Source organism: Aspergillus undulatus (genome assembly GCF_047715775.1).
Source record: "Aspergillus undulatus strain CBS 261.88 unplaced genomic scaffold BDV17scaffold_43, whole genome shotgun sequence".
Classification (NCBI taxonomy): Eukaryota; Fungi; Ascomycota; class Eurotiomycetes; order Eurotiales; family Aspergillaceae; genus Aspergillus; species Aspergillus undulatus.
Genome location: NW_027396647.1, coordinates 154,563 through 171,830, shown reverse-complemented (window position 1 = coordinate 171,830; position 17,268 = coordinate 154,563). Strand labels below are relative to the sequence as shown.

The 17,268-nt window shown below is 52.3% G+C and overlaps 8 protein-coding genes across 8 annotated transcripts; 3 read left to right on the top strand and 5 right to left on the bottom strand.

Annotated features, from left to right (window-relative positions):
• Positions 1-168: 168 nt before the first annotated feature.
• BDV17DRAFT_283339 (putative 5'-nucleotidase) lies at positions 169-4,795 on the bottom strand (the record flags this gene model as incomplete). The annotated part of the gene is made up of 6 exons (XM_073760340.1): positions 169-1,660; positions 1,718-1,911; positions 1,982-2,192; positions 2,254-2,383; positions 3,158-4,701; positions 4,761-4,795. 6 exons carry the CDS (start codon positions 4,793-4,795, stop codon positions 169-171), a joined length of 3,606 nt encoding a protein of 1,201 aa, XP_073613234.1.
• Positions 4,796-5,824: 1,029 nt separating this feature from the next.
• On the top strand, positions 5,825-8,199 carry BDV17DRAFT_156728 (putative cytochrome P450 monooxygenase). Its single transcript, XM_073754571.1, has 3 exons — positions 5,825-6,788; positions 6,843-7,772; positions 7,855-8,199. The coding sequence occupies exons 1-3, from the start codon at positions 6,513-6,515 to the stop codon at positions 7,984-7,986; spliced, it is 1,338 nt and encodes a 445-aa protein (XP_073613233.1). The 5' UTR covers positions 5,825-6,512; the 3' UTR covers positions 7,987-8,199.
• BDV17DRAFT_156645 (uncharacterized protein) lies at positions 8,124-9,546 on the bottom strand. The gene is made up of 2 exons (XM_073754569.1): positions 9,334-9,546; positions 8,124-9,287 (listed from the first exon to the last, which is right to left on the bottom strand). Exons 1-2 carry the CDS (start codon positions 9,452-9,454, stop codon positions 8,413-8,415), a joined length of 996 nt encoding a protein of 331 aa, XP_073613232.1. The 5' UTR covers positions 9,455-9,546; the 3' UTR covers positions 8,124-8,412.
• On the bottom strand, positions 9,499-10,501 carry BDV17DRAFT_156681 (uncharacterized protein). The gene has a single exon (XM_073754570.1). It carries the CDS (start codon positions 10,159-10,161, stop codon positions 9,640-9,642), a length of 522 nt encoding a protein of 173 aa, XP_073613231.1. The 5' UTR covers positions 10,162-10,501; the 3' UTR covers positions 9,499-9,639.
• A 1,568-nt stretch (positions 10,502-12,069) lies between these two features.
• BDV17DRAFT_293609 (cupin domain-containing protein) lies at positions 12,070-12,598 on the top strand (the record flags this gene model as incomplete). The annotated part of the gene is made up of 2 exons (XM_073762653.1): positions 12,070-12,225; positions 12,284-12,598. The coding sequence occupies 2 exons, from the start codon at positions 12,070-12,072 to the stop codon at positions 12,596-12,598; spliced, it is 471 nt and encodes a 156-aa protein (XP_073613230.1).
• A 164-nt stretch (positions 12,599-12,762) lies between these two features.
• On the bottom strand, positions 12,763-14,277 carry plyC (polysaccharide lyase family 1 protein; the record flags this gene model as incomplete). The annotated part of the gene is made up of 4 exons (XM_073760339.1): positions 12,763-13,064; positions 13,170-13,427; positions 13,500-13,852; positions 13,922-14,277. 4 exons carry the CDS (start codon positions 14,275-14,277, stop codon positions 12,763-12,765), a joined length of 1,269 nt encoding a protein of 422 aa, XP_073613229.1.
• A 622-nt stretch (positions 14,278-14,899) lies between these two features.
• Positions 14,900-15,673, top strand: BDV17DRAFT_299776 (uncharacterized protein; the record flags this gene model as incomplete). Its single annotated transcript, XM_073763948.1, has 2 exons — positions 14,900-15,267; positions 15,335-15,673. The coding sequence occupies exons 1-2, from the start codon at positions 15,034-15,036 to the stop codon at positions 15,671-15,673; spliced, it is 573 nt and encodes a 190-aa protein (XP_073613228.1). The 5' UTR covers positions 14,900-15,033.
• A 112-nt stretch (positions 15,674-15,785) lies between these two features.
• Positions 15,786-17,248, bottom strand: BDV17DRAFT_269745 (short chain dehydrogenase/reductase family protein). The gene is made up of 4 exons (XM_073758593.1): positions 17,216-17,248; positions 16,848-17,161; positions 16,183-16,768; positions 15,786-16,112 (listed from the first exon to the last, which is right to left on the bottom strand). Exons 2-4 carry the CDS (start codon positions 16,943-16,945, stop codon positions 15,798-15,800), a joined length of 999 nt encoding a protein of 332 aa, XP_073613227.1. The 5' UTR covers positions 16,946-17,161; positions 17,216-17,248; the 3' UTR covers positions 15,786-15,797.
• Between the last annotated feature and the right edge of the window lie 20 nt (positions 17,249-17,268).

Sequence of the window (17,268 nt, the reverse complement as noted above, 5' to 3'; positions counted from 1 at the left end):
AACCGAGATCTAGTTTCATGACATTCGTCCTGCCAACCCAGATAGCTAGGCTCTTTAAACATCATGGCCTGGGCTATTTGTCTACCTATACCAGTGACACCAAACTAAACAAGCATGTTTCATACCATCGTAAATCGTACCCATAGTCTCCAAACAGAAAATCTCATCTCACGCATTCGTCTCAATAACAATCCTTCCCTCCAGCCTCGGCGCAATCCCAGGCGTCCAATTAGGCGTGAAAATGTCTCCCTCAGCGCCATCCTCATCCATCTTCGAAGACAGTTTCGCCCTACGCATCCACCGACGCGTTGCCCACCGCGCAAGTCGCAGCCGCTTATCTTCATCTTCAGCCGACTGCGCGGGAAGGGTAACATAGTTCGTGATCGGACGCGGGGAAACAAGGATATCCGGGTCGGAGTCAGAATCCGAGTCCATCGACTCGTCGATCCCAGGCTCCTGGCCCTGATCAATGGCAGCTTGGGCCTGGGCGAACCGGCCATAGACGTAGTGTTGCTTGCGGTGGAGAGGGGGGCGCTGGACGCGACTGGGGACCTTTTCTGCTGCGGGGGAGGGCAGTGCAGAGGGAGGTTTGAGGAAGCCGTTGACTTGCATGTTCTTTTGCACGTTGGCCCAGTGCCGCGTCATGCTTTTGCCGAGGTGTTGCCATTTGCCCATCACCTTCAGGCTAAGGAAGTATTGGCGGAGTAAGGTGCTGATGAGGGTGCCGCTTTCTTCGTCGACGAGTTCTTCGACTTCGCCGCCTTCGGACTTCACGAGGAGCGAGGCGAAGCCGTCTTTTCCTCGTGCCATGTAACCGCGTGTGGCTAGTGTGTAGCTCTTTTCGTAATCGATTGGGTCTCCGCCGATTCTGGCCCAGTTGATCCGGGAGCCAGGAGGGGCAGACGGGTTGAAACTGAATTCAATGTTTGACACCTGCGTGAAGCGGCCTTCGAGAGCCGGGAGTTGACTGACGCCGTTTTCGAGGGCATCGAAAATGGCTTTGCCCTTGAGGCGAAGTAGAACAACGGGATCCTCGAAGGGGAAGCAGTTCAGAATGTCGCGGAGGCGAAGTACACCGGGAGGATATATCTGGTCACCCCGAATAGTACCCCCGGCCATCATTGCGCAATCCGCGTGGTAGTAGAAGCGCATGAGATCGCAGGCGAAGTTGCCCAAATTAGACTCTCCAGCACGCACAGTCGAAAAGCGCCCATCCAGTGGACGAACTGTGTAACCGATGGGCTTATCCAATTTGGCCTTGAGACTGGAGGTAAGCTTAGCGACCAGCGCCGTACTCGAAGGATCCTCAGGAATCGATCGGACGAGGTCTCGTCGCACGATGTTGAAGTCCCAGCCTGGGCCATCCGGCTTGCGGAAGGCTTCGATATAGCTCAATTGCTTGAAATCGGTACCTGACCGCAAGACGTGAACGCCGTTGAGGAATGCATGGCCGTAGAAGTGGTCATGTCCACCTAGGATGATGTCTATCAATCCGTAAGGAATGTTCTCAGCCAGCTTATAGTCATTCGGTTCGCGTTGATGCGTGACTGCAACAATGATCTCTGCTCCTTGCTCCCGTAGCTTTGGAACGAGCTCGATGGCGGTTTTCGAAGCGGATTTGTAGATGAGATCAGGAGGGAGGGAATTGATTGTTCCTAGCCTTCAGGATAAGGAAAGTCAGCATGTGGCGACCAGAGATGAGAGATGCCGTACGTACCATTCGCGCTCTCCAAGGCCAATCACACCCACTTTGATTCCATTCGAGGATGTAAGCATGCAAGTCTTCTCGCAGTCCCCAATGGGAACATCATCTCCCAGTGCTGGATCTAAGACATTGGCCAACAGCCAAGGAAACTGGCATTGATCGCGTAAATGGCGGAATTGAGCGACGCCGAAGTCGAGATCATGATTCTATCACGCGTCAGCTAGGTACTTTGGAAGACTGGTCTCACACCGACAATCATGACAACAAAGCACGTACCCCTACGCAAGCCACATCTGTCCCTGCCTTGTTGAGAAACGGTACCATATGCCTCCCCTTTGTGACAGTGCTCTCGAGACTCGGATTGAATGCGTCGCCGGAAAAGAAGGTGAGAGGGGCAGGTTGTCCTTCGAAGCCGGAATGTGATCGATAGTGGTTTATAACGGTTTGGAAGCGCGGGGCACCACCCGCCGGCTCGGCCGAACCTGGTCTTAATATCAAGAGTCAGTTTCATACAGAATTCAGGCTGTAGACAGAGGGCAATGGCATACTCGACATGATACACGTCATTGTAGTGGATAAGGCGGAGATCGGGGTTGCCAGTCCTGTCGCAAGAATAGGTCACAGATAAGCCATCAACGTCGCTGGAGGACATGCTGGGTAGGTCAAGATGCAAGAGAGCTTATGCGATGCTGGAATTGAGGGAAAGAAGAGAGGAGAGAGAGAAAGGAAGGGGGCAGCTGAAAGGGAGCATTGATTGTTTCGCCAGGGTCAGCACTCGGCATGCGGGACAGTTGGCGGGACCCCTCGGTTGCCTAAGGCATATTAGCATGTACGGCCAATCAGGGACCGCGGATTGCGGAGTGATCAATGATCGACCAGACTAACAAGATTTAGTGGAGAAGGTTATTGTGCCAGCTGCTGGCCTGGAAGCCGGTGAAGAGACGGAGAAGCAAAAGGATTCTATCATTGTTGTTGTTGCTGTTCTACAGCTTGGAGTTGAGAGATATAAAGCTAAGCCAGAACCCAAGGACGTTAGAGTCAACTCGGTTCCCGAAATCCAAATCGTATCATTCATAATCCATAGATATCGTGAGCCATATGAACGCCTTGCTGTGCAGGAGTACGAACAGAGAAGGAGCAATGAAATAGTAAAAATAGGAAGTAAAGCAAGAGCCTGAGAGCAGGATCACATCGGTCTCTCGGCTACGGTCCAGCGTCGACTCGAATGCGCTGACCTGTCTTTGTTGAGCGTTGCACTTCGCCAGAGACCGCGTTGGGACAGCGTTCGGTGTGGTATCTGTCCCGAAACCGTGGAATCTCTAGAGCTCGATGGTGAGGTTGAAGTGGTACCGTCCGTTGCCGAAACAGATGACGACGCAGAGAGCGGAGTGCCGAAATTCGGGACGAGATCATCCGCCCCATTGCTGTCGCCTGAAAATGAATTCCAGAGACCCGACGGGGTTCGAGGTGAAGTCAAGGATTGCAGGCTCATGCCTGGCCTAAGTGAAGGCCCCAGGAGGATAGGTCCTGAGGAAATCGTCGAACGGTGTCGGTATGAAGCAATGGATGGAGAGGGTATACTGTTCGCTGTGGGGGAGCGGACGGAGGTAGCCGGACTTGTTCCGGGTCGCAGATGATCTGTTGAAGCGATCTCAACTAGCCGATAGCCTTCAGGCCCCGACGACTTGTTGAGCAAGTCATATGCTTTCGCCTGTTCGCCGTTAAGAGCGGTCTCTCTCAAACAATCTCGTCGAACAGCAAGGGTGAGGGAGGCTGTAGCGACATTCACCAGCGCAGGTTCTCCGGACAGCGCTCCGATTAGAGCATTGCAGCCCGCCCCGTGAGTAACGAGAATCACAATTGTATCGATCGTTGAGTCGTCCGTTTCATCCTGCTCCAAGAATTCCAGCTGCGAACGTGTCCGGCGGTGAGCTGGGGATGCGGGGGCATCGTCACCCTGATACCAGGAGATGACATGATCGATGCTGTCCCTGAAACGGGTAAGCATGGTGCTCCACTCATCGCCGTATTCCCCCCCGTTGCCCCAGTTCTGGGGTTCGCGCATACTGTCCCATTGATAATCAACCAAGACGCAAGCCTCACGCGCGTGGTATACATAGCCATCGGGGATCGGGTTCGAAGGAGAGATGGCATAGCTCGGAATTGGTGGTGCATATGTGGTGCTGACGGCGAGGGGAAGATCGGTATTGACAGTCAACGTTTTCCGGCCCCAAGAAGCGTCGACCGCGCTCATAGGGCTATGACTATTAGCGCGGTTGCGTTGTGTTGACCCGTTGGTTGTCGCCGAAGAGGTCGACTCAACTTCGCGCTTTGGTTCTTCGCTTTTTGACTCGTCTTCTTCCCGCGTGGAATCCAATCTGCGCCACCCGCCGGGAAAATGACCGATGGTTGGTGTAGGTTGTCTGTCTGCTACCGGAATGACACTATCGTCTCGGCGTAGAAGTTCCGTTTTTGCGGTCGCAACCATCTGCTCTGATTTGGGAGGGGCAGTAATGTTCTCGAAGTACTCGGGGGTCAACCATTCTCCGAGGCAGGCGTCAACGCGAAGAAGACATTTAGGGTTACTTTCGGTAGGTCCGGACACGGAGCTGGTGAAGTTGGATGTTGTAGCTGTGCCGTTTGACTGGGCAGGCGCGACAGGGCGTGGCTGCTGAAGGGATCCGATGTCGGTATAGTTTTGATTGATTCCAGAGCTGACCGCGATGGCTGTTTGCACACAACGAAGGTAAGGAGACGTATGTATGATGATCCTGCGTTTCTGTTTCCGCTGTTGGAGGTGATGAGGATGTGTGTTCGGGTCTCGGTTGCCCTGTGGGGGTGTATCTAGTTGATTCTCCAACGACCTCACCTCGTTGATGATTCGCGCGCCAAGGGAGCGCGACTGAAGCCAGCCGCCGTATGACAAGGGAGGATCATAGGGGGTAGGAGAGGTGAGATGCCAGTCTTTGTTCGCAGCATCTAGACGAGCACCGTGCCTATTGGAAAATTTCGTCAGTTAGAGGAAAAGATTTCTGTTGAATGCGCGATCACATACCGGACAATGAAGATGGCGGCCGGAGGCTTGCCCATGATAACGTTGCAGAATAGCCAGAGAAATATTAAGAGAAGATCGGCTGATGGAGACAGAGATCAGCAGAAAAAAAAGGTTAAGGAAGCAGGTTGCTAAGTTCGATATGACTGGTGACTGTTGCTGTAGGCGGGGTGGGTTCGGAACTGTCAAAGCATCCTCAGGCTGGACGCGGAGGCACGGAGACACGAGGCCTGCATTGCACGAATCAGCGGGAACAAGGCGAAAAGAGTGGGCTGACCATAGGTCGGCTACCTGCATGGTCTGTGAGTGAGGGCGTCTTGCTCTTTTCATCCAGGCCCATCATCTCATGGAAGAACTGGAAATTTCGAGCATCGCGACAACAAAGAATCGTCTTCTCCCGTGGCGGGGTCGATGCATGTGATGGTGATTACGTCAGCCCCGGCGGCGGCCTTTTGCGCTGCTGCTGGTGTACATAGCTCACTGCTGCTGGCAGTGGCAGGTGACACGGGTTGACTGATGGAAGGTGGCCGATGAAAGGTGGTTTGCTGTAATGACTCATTCGATCGTTTACTAACTTGGCTTGCAGATGATATCTCTCTCAGACTCTATTGACTCTCAAGTCTCAACACATTGAAGAGTTCCGTCCTTCATCGCCATAGTTAAGAGCTGTTAGCCGATCACAAGTGTTCGGAACATGGTCGAAAACATTGTTTATTGAGCTTAGGCTTGGATTACCTACATAGTTTATCATGGCGAGCGTGAAACACAACGGCCGGGGCACCTGAAGGGCCTCTTAGTCCCAATCTGGAGATGCAACTGCTCTCTATTCCGTTGGAAAGGTCGCGAATACCCTTGTTCGTATATTGTGCCACGCGACCGCGGATGAGCTCAAGGATACCTAGGAATCTGACAAGCTGGGGGAATATCCCAACTTTCTCCAGCGTCACATATTTCGCGCTTTATGCGGCCGCGGATGTGTGGCCTCGATTATGGCGAACTAGCTAGCAGTGGGAAAACCACAGCTTTCCCCGGTTTCACATACCTTCCTCTCCATTGCAGCAACTCCACGAGCGGCTTCTCCGAGCCAATCCTCAATCGCAGGAAGGCCTAGGCCAGCATGCGATTCGAGTCTTTGTTGTACATGTATACGTTCCCCAGGCTTTTATAATTAGAGGTAGGCCGACGCGCCTTCCAATGTTCTACCCAGGAGGTGAGCCCTGCGACACCTCCATGGGCACGGAAAGAACCTGATTGCACCTGCACTCGCAAATTGCATTCCGGTCTGACCCCAAGTCATCATGCATGTGAGCTCACTAATCAGCGACAATTGCTTCCATGGTCCAAGACAGGCATGCACAGTTTGTGGACGGCACTGGGGCTTGGATGCTACTCGGCATGCATACTGCAGAAATGCGGTCAGATGAGCAATGGCACCAAAGATATGACATATTCGAGACCCAAGTACCCTGTTGCCTGAGAAATATAAAGGTGCTTTGTGAGCCTGGAAAGCAGGAAATTTCCATGTTTACTTGGACGTTGTTGGACATACTCTCCTCGGGACTCCCCGGGTCCCCGACTTCGGGACATCACGGCCGGCATCTCATACTGCTGTAACAGGGGGCACGCGTCAACCTCCAACGCGGACGCCTATCATACCACTTGACCTTGATGAAAGCCGAACCGACTACTCCGTAGTATCAACTCGCCTACACCCCGTACAATGCTTCACTGGGTCACACTTGGAAACTCTTGGCCATGGTCACCTGCGCAGCTCTTGCGTTCACTCTCTTGGCCGCGGCAATATCCCACTTGCTCCATAATTACTCCCGCTTGAGTTTTATTCCGGGGCCAGTGCTGGCTACCTTCTCGGACGTTTGGAGAAAGAATGTGCAGCGATCATCTGGATATGGCCAATGGCTGTTCGAGATACATCGAAGGTATGGGGACGTTGTACGGTTAGGTCCGACAGTTGTCAGCTTGAGCGACTCCGGGGATATTGCGCAGGTATACCGCGCTCAAATTCTGGCAGAGGTTTGTCTGGTTGTTTGATGTGCATTGGTATAGGCCTGACTGACATGAGTCAAGACCAGCCGAGACCAGCTGCTCGACCAACGAGAGGTCGCCCAATTTGAAATTGCCATGGACGAAGTCATATATAATTTTATTCAGGCAACCCGGCGATATAGGACTGTCGACTTGGCCTTGTCGTTCCGATTCATTGCTGATGAACTCAGGACTCGCTTCTTCAGCAGCACCCGCCCTTCATCTGTAGCAACCAGACCTGTTGACTCACAGAATCGAACTCAATCAAACTCTTCACTCTTCTCTATCATCGAAGAGCTCCTGCTGCGAGGCCCTGTAACTACCCTCAAGCGTGACCGACTATCATGTTATGGCCTCTCCAGCGAGGTTTCAGCTCCAGCACGCGCGAACGAGACCATCCTCCAGCCAGCTGCAGGCGGCTACCAGGATGACGAGGACGAGATTAACTTGCCCAACCCTGTCTTGAACGCCAATATCCAGTCTATTGACAGAATGCTCATTGCCGTCTTTCACTTCCTCCTTAGCAACTCAAGAGTCTTGCATAGACTAAGTCGCGAAATTAACAATTTGCCTCGATTTTTGGACCGCGCCAGTATCCCGCATGCAAGAGACTTCATAGGCATTGCTTACCTAGACGCGGTGATAAATGAGACGCTGAGACTCGTTCTGCTCCATAGCGGGCCGAGAGAGTTTCGGCTCCAAGCCGAAACATCACTCAAATCTGGGGTTGTTATTCCCCGCAGAACGACGGCGTACTGGCATCCGTATGTCATCCAGAATGATAATCATGTCTTCGGAGAGGACATCGATACGTTTCGTCCTGAGCGATGGACGAACGCGGGCCAACACCAGCGAAACCTAATGCTCGAATCATTATTACCGATGACCGCTTGCGTGGACGAGTTTCCGAAACTTGCAGCTGCCTGGTTGCAGCCGAAGAAGATCGTTGCTGCGCTTTTGAGGGAGTTTTATGTAAGCTTTGATCCAGTCCTTTCCCCTCTCCTGCTACGTAAACATCCTAGGCGCAGTGACTAATTGATTCTTGTATTGCTAGATTCGACTCGACGGCGATACAACGCAAGATACTCCTCTGGGAATACATGATCACTTGAACCCACCTTCTATGATCGTTGAATTTCGCTCAAGGACTCCTACGGGCAGGGGTTATGTTGGTCAAATTGGTTAATCGAGATGAAAAAAAGGGATGCCTGGGTTGTATCACCGTATGCAGCTTGTGCGATCATGGAGCGTTTTCCTTTCTCTAACCCAATACCATTGTTAGAGGATTTTCCTGCTTTTATACATTCCAATAAGATCACAAGCCTAGATATATTTTGAATCACTTTGATAGGGGTTCGCTGGGATAAGTAGCAAGGGTCGATCACTCTATCTGCGTCTGGTTCTAACCCGAGATCGACAAACTGTATCCAATCTAGACATCTTGGAACAACAAACAATCGAGTATATCCCTAGAGCACTCTTCTTCATGTAAAGGTCAAGGCAAGCAGGTTCGCAGACAAAGCGAAGAGAAGCGAAATAAAGGAGGGTGGGTATCGAAGAAATGTATAAAGTGAAGTCGCCGCATGATAGACATAGGCCAGCCTACAATCAATCAAGCAGCAAAGACCTCCTTCAGAACCTTCTGCCCCTGCGCCAAGGTCTGGGAAGGCTCCTCACCAAGCCACTGGGACTCAAGGCGGTCGATGTTATTCTCGATCTCCCAGGCCCGAGTGCCAGCGACGTACATCGAGGTACCGTGGAGAGAGTCATCGCACAAAACACCCGCCGAGACCTTGGCGACGTCGTCAGCAGTACTAATGGGTAGACCCTCCTTAGTCCAGCGGGCTTCCAGACTCTTGGGGAAGGGGTTGCCCGTCTGTGTCATCCAGGGGCAGATGGTGTTGATGCGGATGCTGTGTCTGTAGGGGGAGTTGAGGTTGGCGCGGAGAGAACGCATCAGGCCTTGCACGCCGTGCTTGGCGGCTTGGTAGGCGGCGACGACTGGTGTTTCTTTGAACCCTGCGGCGCAGGAGAAGAGCAGAATCGATCGGTCGACGCCCGGGCCGCGGTTGTGACGCAGGTAAACGCTGGCCACGCGGGTGACGTAGAGTGAACCGACGAGGTTCACGTCAATATCTTTTCTTGAGGGCGCCTTGCGGACTTGCGAGAGGTTCAGGGTGTGATCGAACCATGTCTCATCGGTCTCGGTACTGCCAGCAGTCACGACAACGTGGTCGATACGGTTGCACTTCTTGAAGGTTTCGTCAAAGAGGTCGAGGACGGACTGATAGTCAGTCACGTCGGTTTTCTTGAAGACAGCCCGTGGAGGTTTCTGAGGACCAGTTGGCTCTTGGTGGACAGGCCATTGTTGAATGCATTTCCTGGCCATCTGCTCTCCGCGGGCAGAATCAATGTCCCCGACTGTCACGTAGGCGCCATTCTCACAGCAGAGCTGAACAAGACTGGCACCAATGCCGTTCGCACCGCCTAGCCTGGTTAGTATTGTAACCTGAAGAGAAAATATGGTACCTACCCACGATGAGGATGACCTTTTCATTCAAAGAGTCCCTGTAGACGTGAGGCTGGAACTGGCCTTCAATGTGCCCGTTGGTGTAACCATTGGTGTGGCCATTGGTCCCTGTCTTAGCAATCATGTTGGAGGTGTAGTGAGAAAATACTGCGATAAAAAAGACAATGAAGTATACAATGGAGCAAACGAGGAGAACACGGATGAAAAGATCTCCACTGACCCCCGGACAAAACCGCAGCCTTTATATCGCCATTTGTTTCCCCCCAGCAGCATCTCGCCACTCCTTCTCAAACGGGAGAAGGATGCTAATCATACTCGAAAAGGCTGAATGCGACTTTCTCTGACCCTCAGGTTGGATTGAGAGTGGAGCCTGCATGGAGGAGAATGAGCGGCATTAGCTGCTAGAGCTAGGCAGTGCTGCTGAGCCTGGCTCGAGGGACATCGTTGGCCAGCGCGATCCACCCCGACTGCTGGCGTGGTGGTTCGCTTCAGTGGCCTCACACCCACAGTGGACCTCGATCGGCGAGACAGCGCGGGGGAGGGGCACGAGATAGAAAATCTGGAGAGAACCTGGGGGATTGACAGCTGCGTGGAGAACAGAGTGGACTGTGATGTTCGAGGCGCAGAACGTGATATTGAGGCAGATAAGACGTGATGTACCTGGAAGGAGAGAAGTTGTGAGGCTTTGAGTTGCGTAGTTGAAGAAAGTCGGAGAGTTGGCTTGCCCCTGAGGAACCGCACCGGGTGCTGCTTGGCCCGTGCCGCGCCTCCCTCAGTCCCCTCTCCTCTTGTCCCCTCGCTTTCCCCTCGCCATCCGCAATCAGCCAACATTCTCCCGAGCGTTCTTGCACATCCCAAGCTGATCAATAATTGGTCGTCTCTCCAATTGGCTTTCAAGCCTAATGCTGACCTCTGCTCATTCTAGCGACCTACAGATGCCATGACGACTCCAGAGCGTCAATTCAAGCCACTGAAGATAAGAGTAAACGAAGGAAGATGCGGCTAATGCCTTTCTCTGACGGAATACCAGTCCTCCGTTGTGCCATCGAGCCTGCGAAACACACGAGGAACAAATCGGAAATCAAGCTGGCCCTTTGTCCAGACTGGCTTTACTAGGAAGTTAAGAGCTGGGGCGCTCTTGGACTGATTGGCAGCGCCGCGCCTCTATGTGGGACGACGTCATTCCGCCGCTGGAGGATTCGATATAACAGCAACAGTGGAGGACGCCAATGCAAGACTTCTCGGATCCGGAGCACTCTCAGCCATGTCTCCAGTCGAGGGTCAAAATCGCTCGAAAGTTCGATATAGTACCCACCCCAGGCAGCCGTGCGATGTGGCATTCGGAAGCCCCACTGCATTCTTGATCTGATCCAACTCAAACAGAGCCCACATATGAAAGGTATCCAGTGGTAGTGCCAAAGAAGCCCAGCCCTTCCTCTGTTGAGTCGCTGAGTATGCCAAGTAGCAGCAGTCTGATCTTACTCTGAACGCCATCTGCAAGATGATGCAATTAATCCTGTAGAAGAATCAATATACTTCAATACGACGCTTGCTGTGCTGAGAGCAACGCTAGATGCCCATGGCGCTCAGGCCATTGGTCGATCAGACACATCCTGGCCGCACTTCGATCCCAAGCACTCTCACCTCGGATGACGGTGCTCCGTTGGAACCTGGAAGGGTGCACAGTGAAAGAGGCGTCAATCGCCGTATGAATGAGGCATTGTCTGGAAGAAATGCGCATACACAGTTGGGGAAGGACGTTGACAGTAACAACTATCTCCCATACATACGAGGTAGGTTCCGAGGCTCGTGCTCGGTGCTCCCCGCTAGACCCACCATTTCGGAACCCTCGGATATCGTTCAGCATTGACTCTTTTCAAGGAGAGAGCAGGAATCTCAATGCTTTCCTGGTGGTGTAGTATAAGACTACCGTCTTCCCGTACGTGCTCGCCGGAATATGCGACGAATTAATCCCTCGGCAAAGTCAAAACGGTGGACACAGTTCACCAAGATGCGCAAAACGTTACTATGAGGGATGCCGCATTTCCGTTGATCTCGAGAAAGCTGCACTTCTCATTTCTGACCAATTGGACATTCAGACGGAGTGTATACTCTCGAGTTGCCCCTCTAAATTGCTCAACGCTAGGGTGCGCCCAGCACATAGTCGTCTGGAGCCTCCAGCTTCCTCGCAAATCCATATTCTACTGAGACGCTGCTTGCACGGAATATCCAGAGCAAGGATTAGTAAACTGATTTGAATGCATGAACCTGAGATTTGGTGACTGGTCTTGTTGCAATGCCGCCTGTTATGATGCTATACAGGCTGTCCAGACCGAACTGATTACTCATTCCAGCTTACAAACATCAACGCAATAGACCCAGAATCAACTTACGATATAGTCACAGATCGAACAAATCGATTACTCAGGCTGACCCTATAACCTCCTCTGTTGTCCCAATACGTGGATACGGGTCATCGGGAACCGACGTCACACCCAGCGCAATCGCAATTCCAAAGACCACAATGACATAAGAACCAATGGATGGCCAGACGCGTCGAGGTCGCAAATCAATCCTTCCACAATGAACCGTTCTTTTCTATTTAAGCTTTCGAAAAATGTCCTTCTGAGCGTCAGGATCGCTTCACGCGCTAGGATAATACCACCAGCACCCTTCACAACCCAGCTAACCACGACCAAGCTATATTCAACCAAGCAGAGCACAGTACAAGGCCACAAAATGACCAGCAATCCACCACCAAACGAAATGGTCTACCTTCCGGGGATCCTATCCCCAAGCCGCTCATTCGGCGTCTTCCGCAAGGTCATTCATACGGGTTTATACTCGCAATTCGTGGCAATGGAAGTCCCTGTGAATGGCGAGATAGGCGATGAGGTGCAGCCCTATAATAAAAGAGTACTCCAAACACGCAACCATATTAACAGACTTTCAGAAACACACCGTTGACCAAATCCTCCTCTTCACCCACGGGACAGGCAAAGCTATCGTCGCGGGGAAAGAGCAAAGCGTGAAACAAGGCGACGTGGTAATCGTCCCGGCGGGGACACAGCACCAGTTCCTGAATGCCGGCGACGCGCCGCTGGAGGTCGTGACGATTTATTCGCCCGCTGAGCATGATCCACGGACGGTGCATGCGACTAAGGAGGAGGGGGATGCACAGGAGAAAAGGGGGGAGGATGAGGCGCCTCTTTGGTCGCAGAGGGGGAAGGGAGAGAATGAGAAGTTGGGGATTGTGAAGGTTGATTGAGTTGTTTGTTTATCAATAATGATTGCTGTACAACTTTGGACTATTAGATGCCACCCTGAAGGTGTAATGAGAAACATACTTATATACAACAATCATACAACTATGTACAAATATGCAAAGTCCCCATCGCCACCTAACTTCCATTCCCAGTATCACATCCACGATTAACACTTGGAAACAGCAACCCCCTCATCAACCAAGCTATTCGCCCAAACCTCCAACCAGGAATACCCACTATCCGCCAACTCCGCCGAGTCCGCCACATTCGGATCAGTCCCCAGCTCCGCCTCGACATCATCGGGGATCCCATCTCCATCGCTATCAACGGGTGTTTCCCCACCGTCGAGATCGCCCACGCCGCCAAAGTCGTCCTCGTCCGAGATCAGGGCGCCGTCTGTCCCGTAGGATAAGACCTGGGCAATTAGGTTGTCGTCGACGGCATCGCGGACGAGGGAGGCGCCGACGTCTAGACATTAATTACCACGTTAGTCGACTCTTATATTGTACCAATTACCCACATGGATGAAGTGGGAGTCGGGGCTAAGTGGTATTCGTTTGGGTGATGACATACTCTCAGTAACATAACTCACAACCTCCTCCGGGTCAAGGACCGTCGCGACAGCAGGATATTCGTACTTTGTGCTGACAATTTCCATCCCGCCGTAGCTGGAGGATTCCTCGCCGAGGGGGGACCCGTTCAGGGTGCCGTCCTGGTCGGGATCGTAGTAGTTGTTCTCAACATAGCCGTGGAAGTTGGCGTTACCGCGGGTGAAAGCCGTCACGCTTGTTGAGGGGCCGCTGATGAAGTAGTTGGATATTATGTTTGCGACTTTATGACCGTACTTGTTAGCTTTTGGTAATCTTTACCCAATGAGAAGGTGAGGGGAATGGAAAAACATACAACTCTCCCCCTCCGAATCCCCCGCAATATACCCACCCCCACCACCCCAATTATAAACGACATTATTCGTAAACTCGTTAACCCCCTTAACCTTCGGATTGCGCGTCTTGTTGTCGATATACAAGTTTCGGAACAAAGAGACACCACCGTCCGTCTGCATCAGCCCGCCGCACGAGTGCGTCTCCAAGCCCTGCGCGATAATCGTGTCCTGTACCGTGATGTTCGACGCTGTACCGCTGATGCTGAAGGTCTCGTCGCGGCCCCAGGAGACAGAGACGTGGTCGAAGATCATGTTGGCGCCTTCGGCGATAGTTATGCCGTCTTTGCCGCTGTCGCCTCCGCGGCCCATGCGGCTTTGTTTTCATTAGCATCGTTTTCCTCGAAAAGGAAGAGTAAAGGGAAGGTATAAATGGAAGACATACATCCGAATATACCGAACAATAGCATCATCCGCATTCGAAAACGACCACCCGTTCCCATAAACCGTGATCCCGTCGCCGGGCGCCGTTTGTCCCAGGATCGTGACGCGCTTCGAGACAACAAGTCTATCCTCGATATTGATGACACCGCCGACCGCGAAGACGACTGTGCGATCCGTCTCTGATACCGCGTCGCGGAGAGACCCCTCGCCTGAATCTTGGAGGTTCGTTACGACGTATACGGACCCGCCGCGGCCACCGACTGCGTTGGCGCCGAACCCTTCTGCTCCGGGGAAGGCGACTAGCGCCGTTGTTGACTGTAGGAGCCCGAGGGCTAGGAGGAGGGTGCGGATGTGCATGGTTGTGACTGGTACTGTGCGCTGTACTGGTGGCAGATATTGATATCCAGGGGCATCGCGCCTTTTATACCAACATACAAAAGCCGCGGAATACTACTGTACATAAATTGAGGCATCAAGGCGCGACGCACCCGTCCAAGCGCACGAAGAGCATTACTGTATCAGGAACGGAGTCCCGCTGCCGAGCTCTGCAGAAACAACGAACCGGTGACGGTTAAACGTTCAGCGTGAAATAGATTAAGTGAATAATATGCTGCGCGAGTCAGGAGTCACGGCTGGTGACTCGGTGCGGCTAAATGGTGAAACGCGGAGAGGATCGGCGCTTGGGATAGATTGATGGCTCCGTCTTCCACCCATGAATAGCCTGACTGCGGGCATGTTCGTTCGAATGGAGCCAGGGGCTGGTTGGTGGATTATATTGATAGGTTGTTCACGAGGAGTGTGGTTCGTCTTGTTTAGCCGTCGTCCAGGTGTGCTTGGACAGTCGATCGGGGCATGAAGCAAACTCTCTGGTCGGCGATAGGACTAGAGATCTTGAACACCGAGAAACGGACGATTCCATGATTCATAGAGCAAGAACCATGGTCGCGGTCGCCATACTTCAGCATGACGTGGAGACTGCTTTGACGAATCATTGGATAGATATTATGCAGTTATAGCTCGTTGTGCTCTCTCCATAGCTTCACAAAGCACTCGAGGATACAGTTAGCAATATTTAGCGCCCTAAAAGCCCGCCTCGCGCATTACAAGACAACGATGTCCCGCATTAGCGACACTATCAAACAAGACCACCGCGAGATTGAAGCGGTCTACGACCGCATCGTCGCATCTACAGACCGCGACGAGCAGATCCGCTTCCAGAACCTGTTCGTCTGGGAACTGGCCCGCCATGCTGTCGGGGAAGAACTAGTCGTCTATCCCGCTTTCGAAAAACACGTCAAGTATGTTGGCAAGGAACTGGCGCAGAAGGATCGAGAGGGGCATCAAGAGGTAAGTTGATACTCCCGATTTATTCATGTATGTTCCCAAGTTTCATACATACTAATGATTAACGCAGGTAAAAAACCAACTAAAACACTTCCAACAACTCGACCCCTCAAACACCAATTTCCTGACGACGCTCACAGCCCTAATGGACGATCTATCGGTGCACATCAAGGAAGAGGAGACAGAGGACCTGGTTATGCTCGAGGATGCGCTCTCCGAGAGCGACAGCCATGCCCTTGCCAAGTCATTCACGAGGACAAAGATCTTTGTCCCCTCGCGCGCGCATCCGCATGCGCCTAATAAACCGCCTTTCGAGACGGCCGTGGGACTTCTAATGGCGCCGTTCGATCAGGTTGTCGATTTGTTTAGGAAGTGGCCGCATGAGAGTGGGGATTCGGTTGCTACATGAGGTAGATATCATACCCTAGGTTTAAACCGCAAACAACCAAACGTCCATTCTGACCTTATCTTAGGCACTTTTCCCAACCATGTACATACACCTAAACCCGGCCCTTAAAAGACAAAGCCCCAATTCAAACCTTCAAATTCCAATCCACCATCCCATCCTGTCCAACCTTCTCCCTAACCATCTCATGGCTCAAATTCCACAGCGCACTGCCCAGCTCAACATCACTCGCCTGCCCGGACTCCTTCCCCGGCTGGCCCGGGTCCGTAAAATAATACCCGTTCCAACCCTTCTCCTCGATCTCGGGGCTCGTAGCCGCATACAGCGCGCTGAACGACCCCTGCTCGGGACTCCGGCCGAAGGCCGTCATTGTAGTTGTTATTAGTTTTCCTAAGAGGCCGGGGTAGGCGTCTTTCCATTGGTGTTGCATTTCGGTGTTTACCTAACACAAACGCGATTGTTAGCAAGCCATTGTTATTTTGGAACAGAGGCTGAGGGAGGGTGAGAAGTACAGCCCCCGGATGCACACTTAACGCCCAAACCCGATCATTGTTGGGCTTAATAACCCTCTCAACAAGCCCAAACTTAACCCCCAAAATAATCGCCAGCTTGGTCCTTGCATAAAGCTGCGTCGGGTCCTTAGATGGGTCATTAATCTCCTCCGCACTGGCAAACTTCGTCCCGGGCATGGTGACACGATGCAGCTCGGAGCTCTCAAAGACGATTCTCGGCGCCGGCGCGTCGGGAATCTTACTCGTCTTCCTCAACAGCGCATAAAGTAAATTCACGACATAGAATTGACCCAGCCAGTTTACTTGGAAGATGCGGTCGTACCCGTCACTTGTCTCGCCGTATGCATTGGCATTGATACCGGCTGATAAAATAAGTAAATCGAGTCGGGATTCCCTTTTCGCGATGTCGCTGAAGACAGATTGGACTTGGTTGAGATTGCCCATGTCGCAGGGAGTCCATTCGATTCGGGCTTTGCCTTGAGATTCGGACTTGATTTTTTCAATGGAGGAGGTGCCCTGGTCTTCTTTACGGTTTACCATTATTACGCGCGCGCCGTGGAGGGCGAAGGCGCGGGATATTTCGTATCTAGGACATACCGTTAATGTCTAGGTGTGTATCTGGGTAGGGTAGATAGGTAGGTAAGGAAAGGATGAAGATAACGCACCCAATCCCCATAGCCCCGCCAACGACAAGCGCAACGCGGCCGGAGAGATCATGGACCTCTTTTCTCGGTCCGATGATGGGGTGGAGAATGGACTGCATGCTGGATTCGGGGTTTGGTTCTAGGCGGCCTCGTTCACTTTTGTATGGTGGTGTTGTGGTGCTAGGTTTGACTTTGTATATATTCTGCAGTTGAGCAAGACAGCGAGCTAGAGCTAGAACTGAAGCGCGGGCGCGTACGGTCCATGCAATAATGATCTCAGATCTTTACCTGAAAAGGATTAAGATGCATGGAATAGAGTGGAATGCAGAGTAGGTCTCGAGACAGGCTTGTTAGTCTTTTAACTTGATGTGGTGGTGAGTAGAGTATACTTCAGTATGACGTTAAGATCCAGATCGATCGGCATTTAAGCTCGAGACAATCA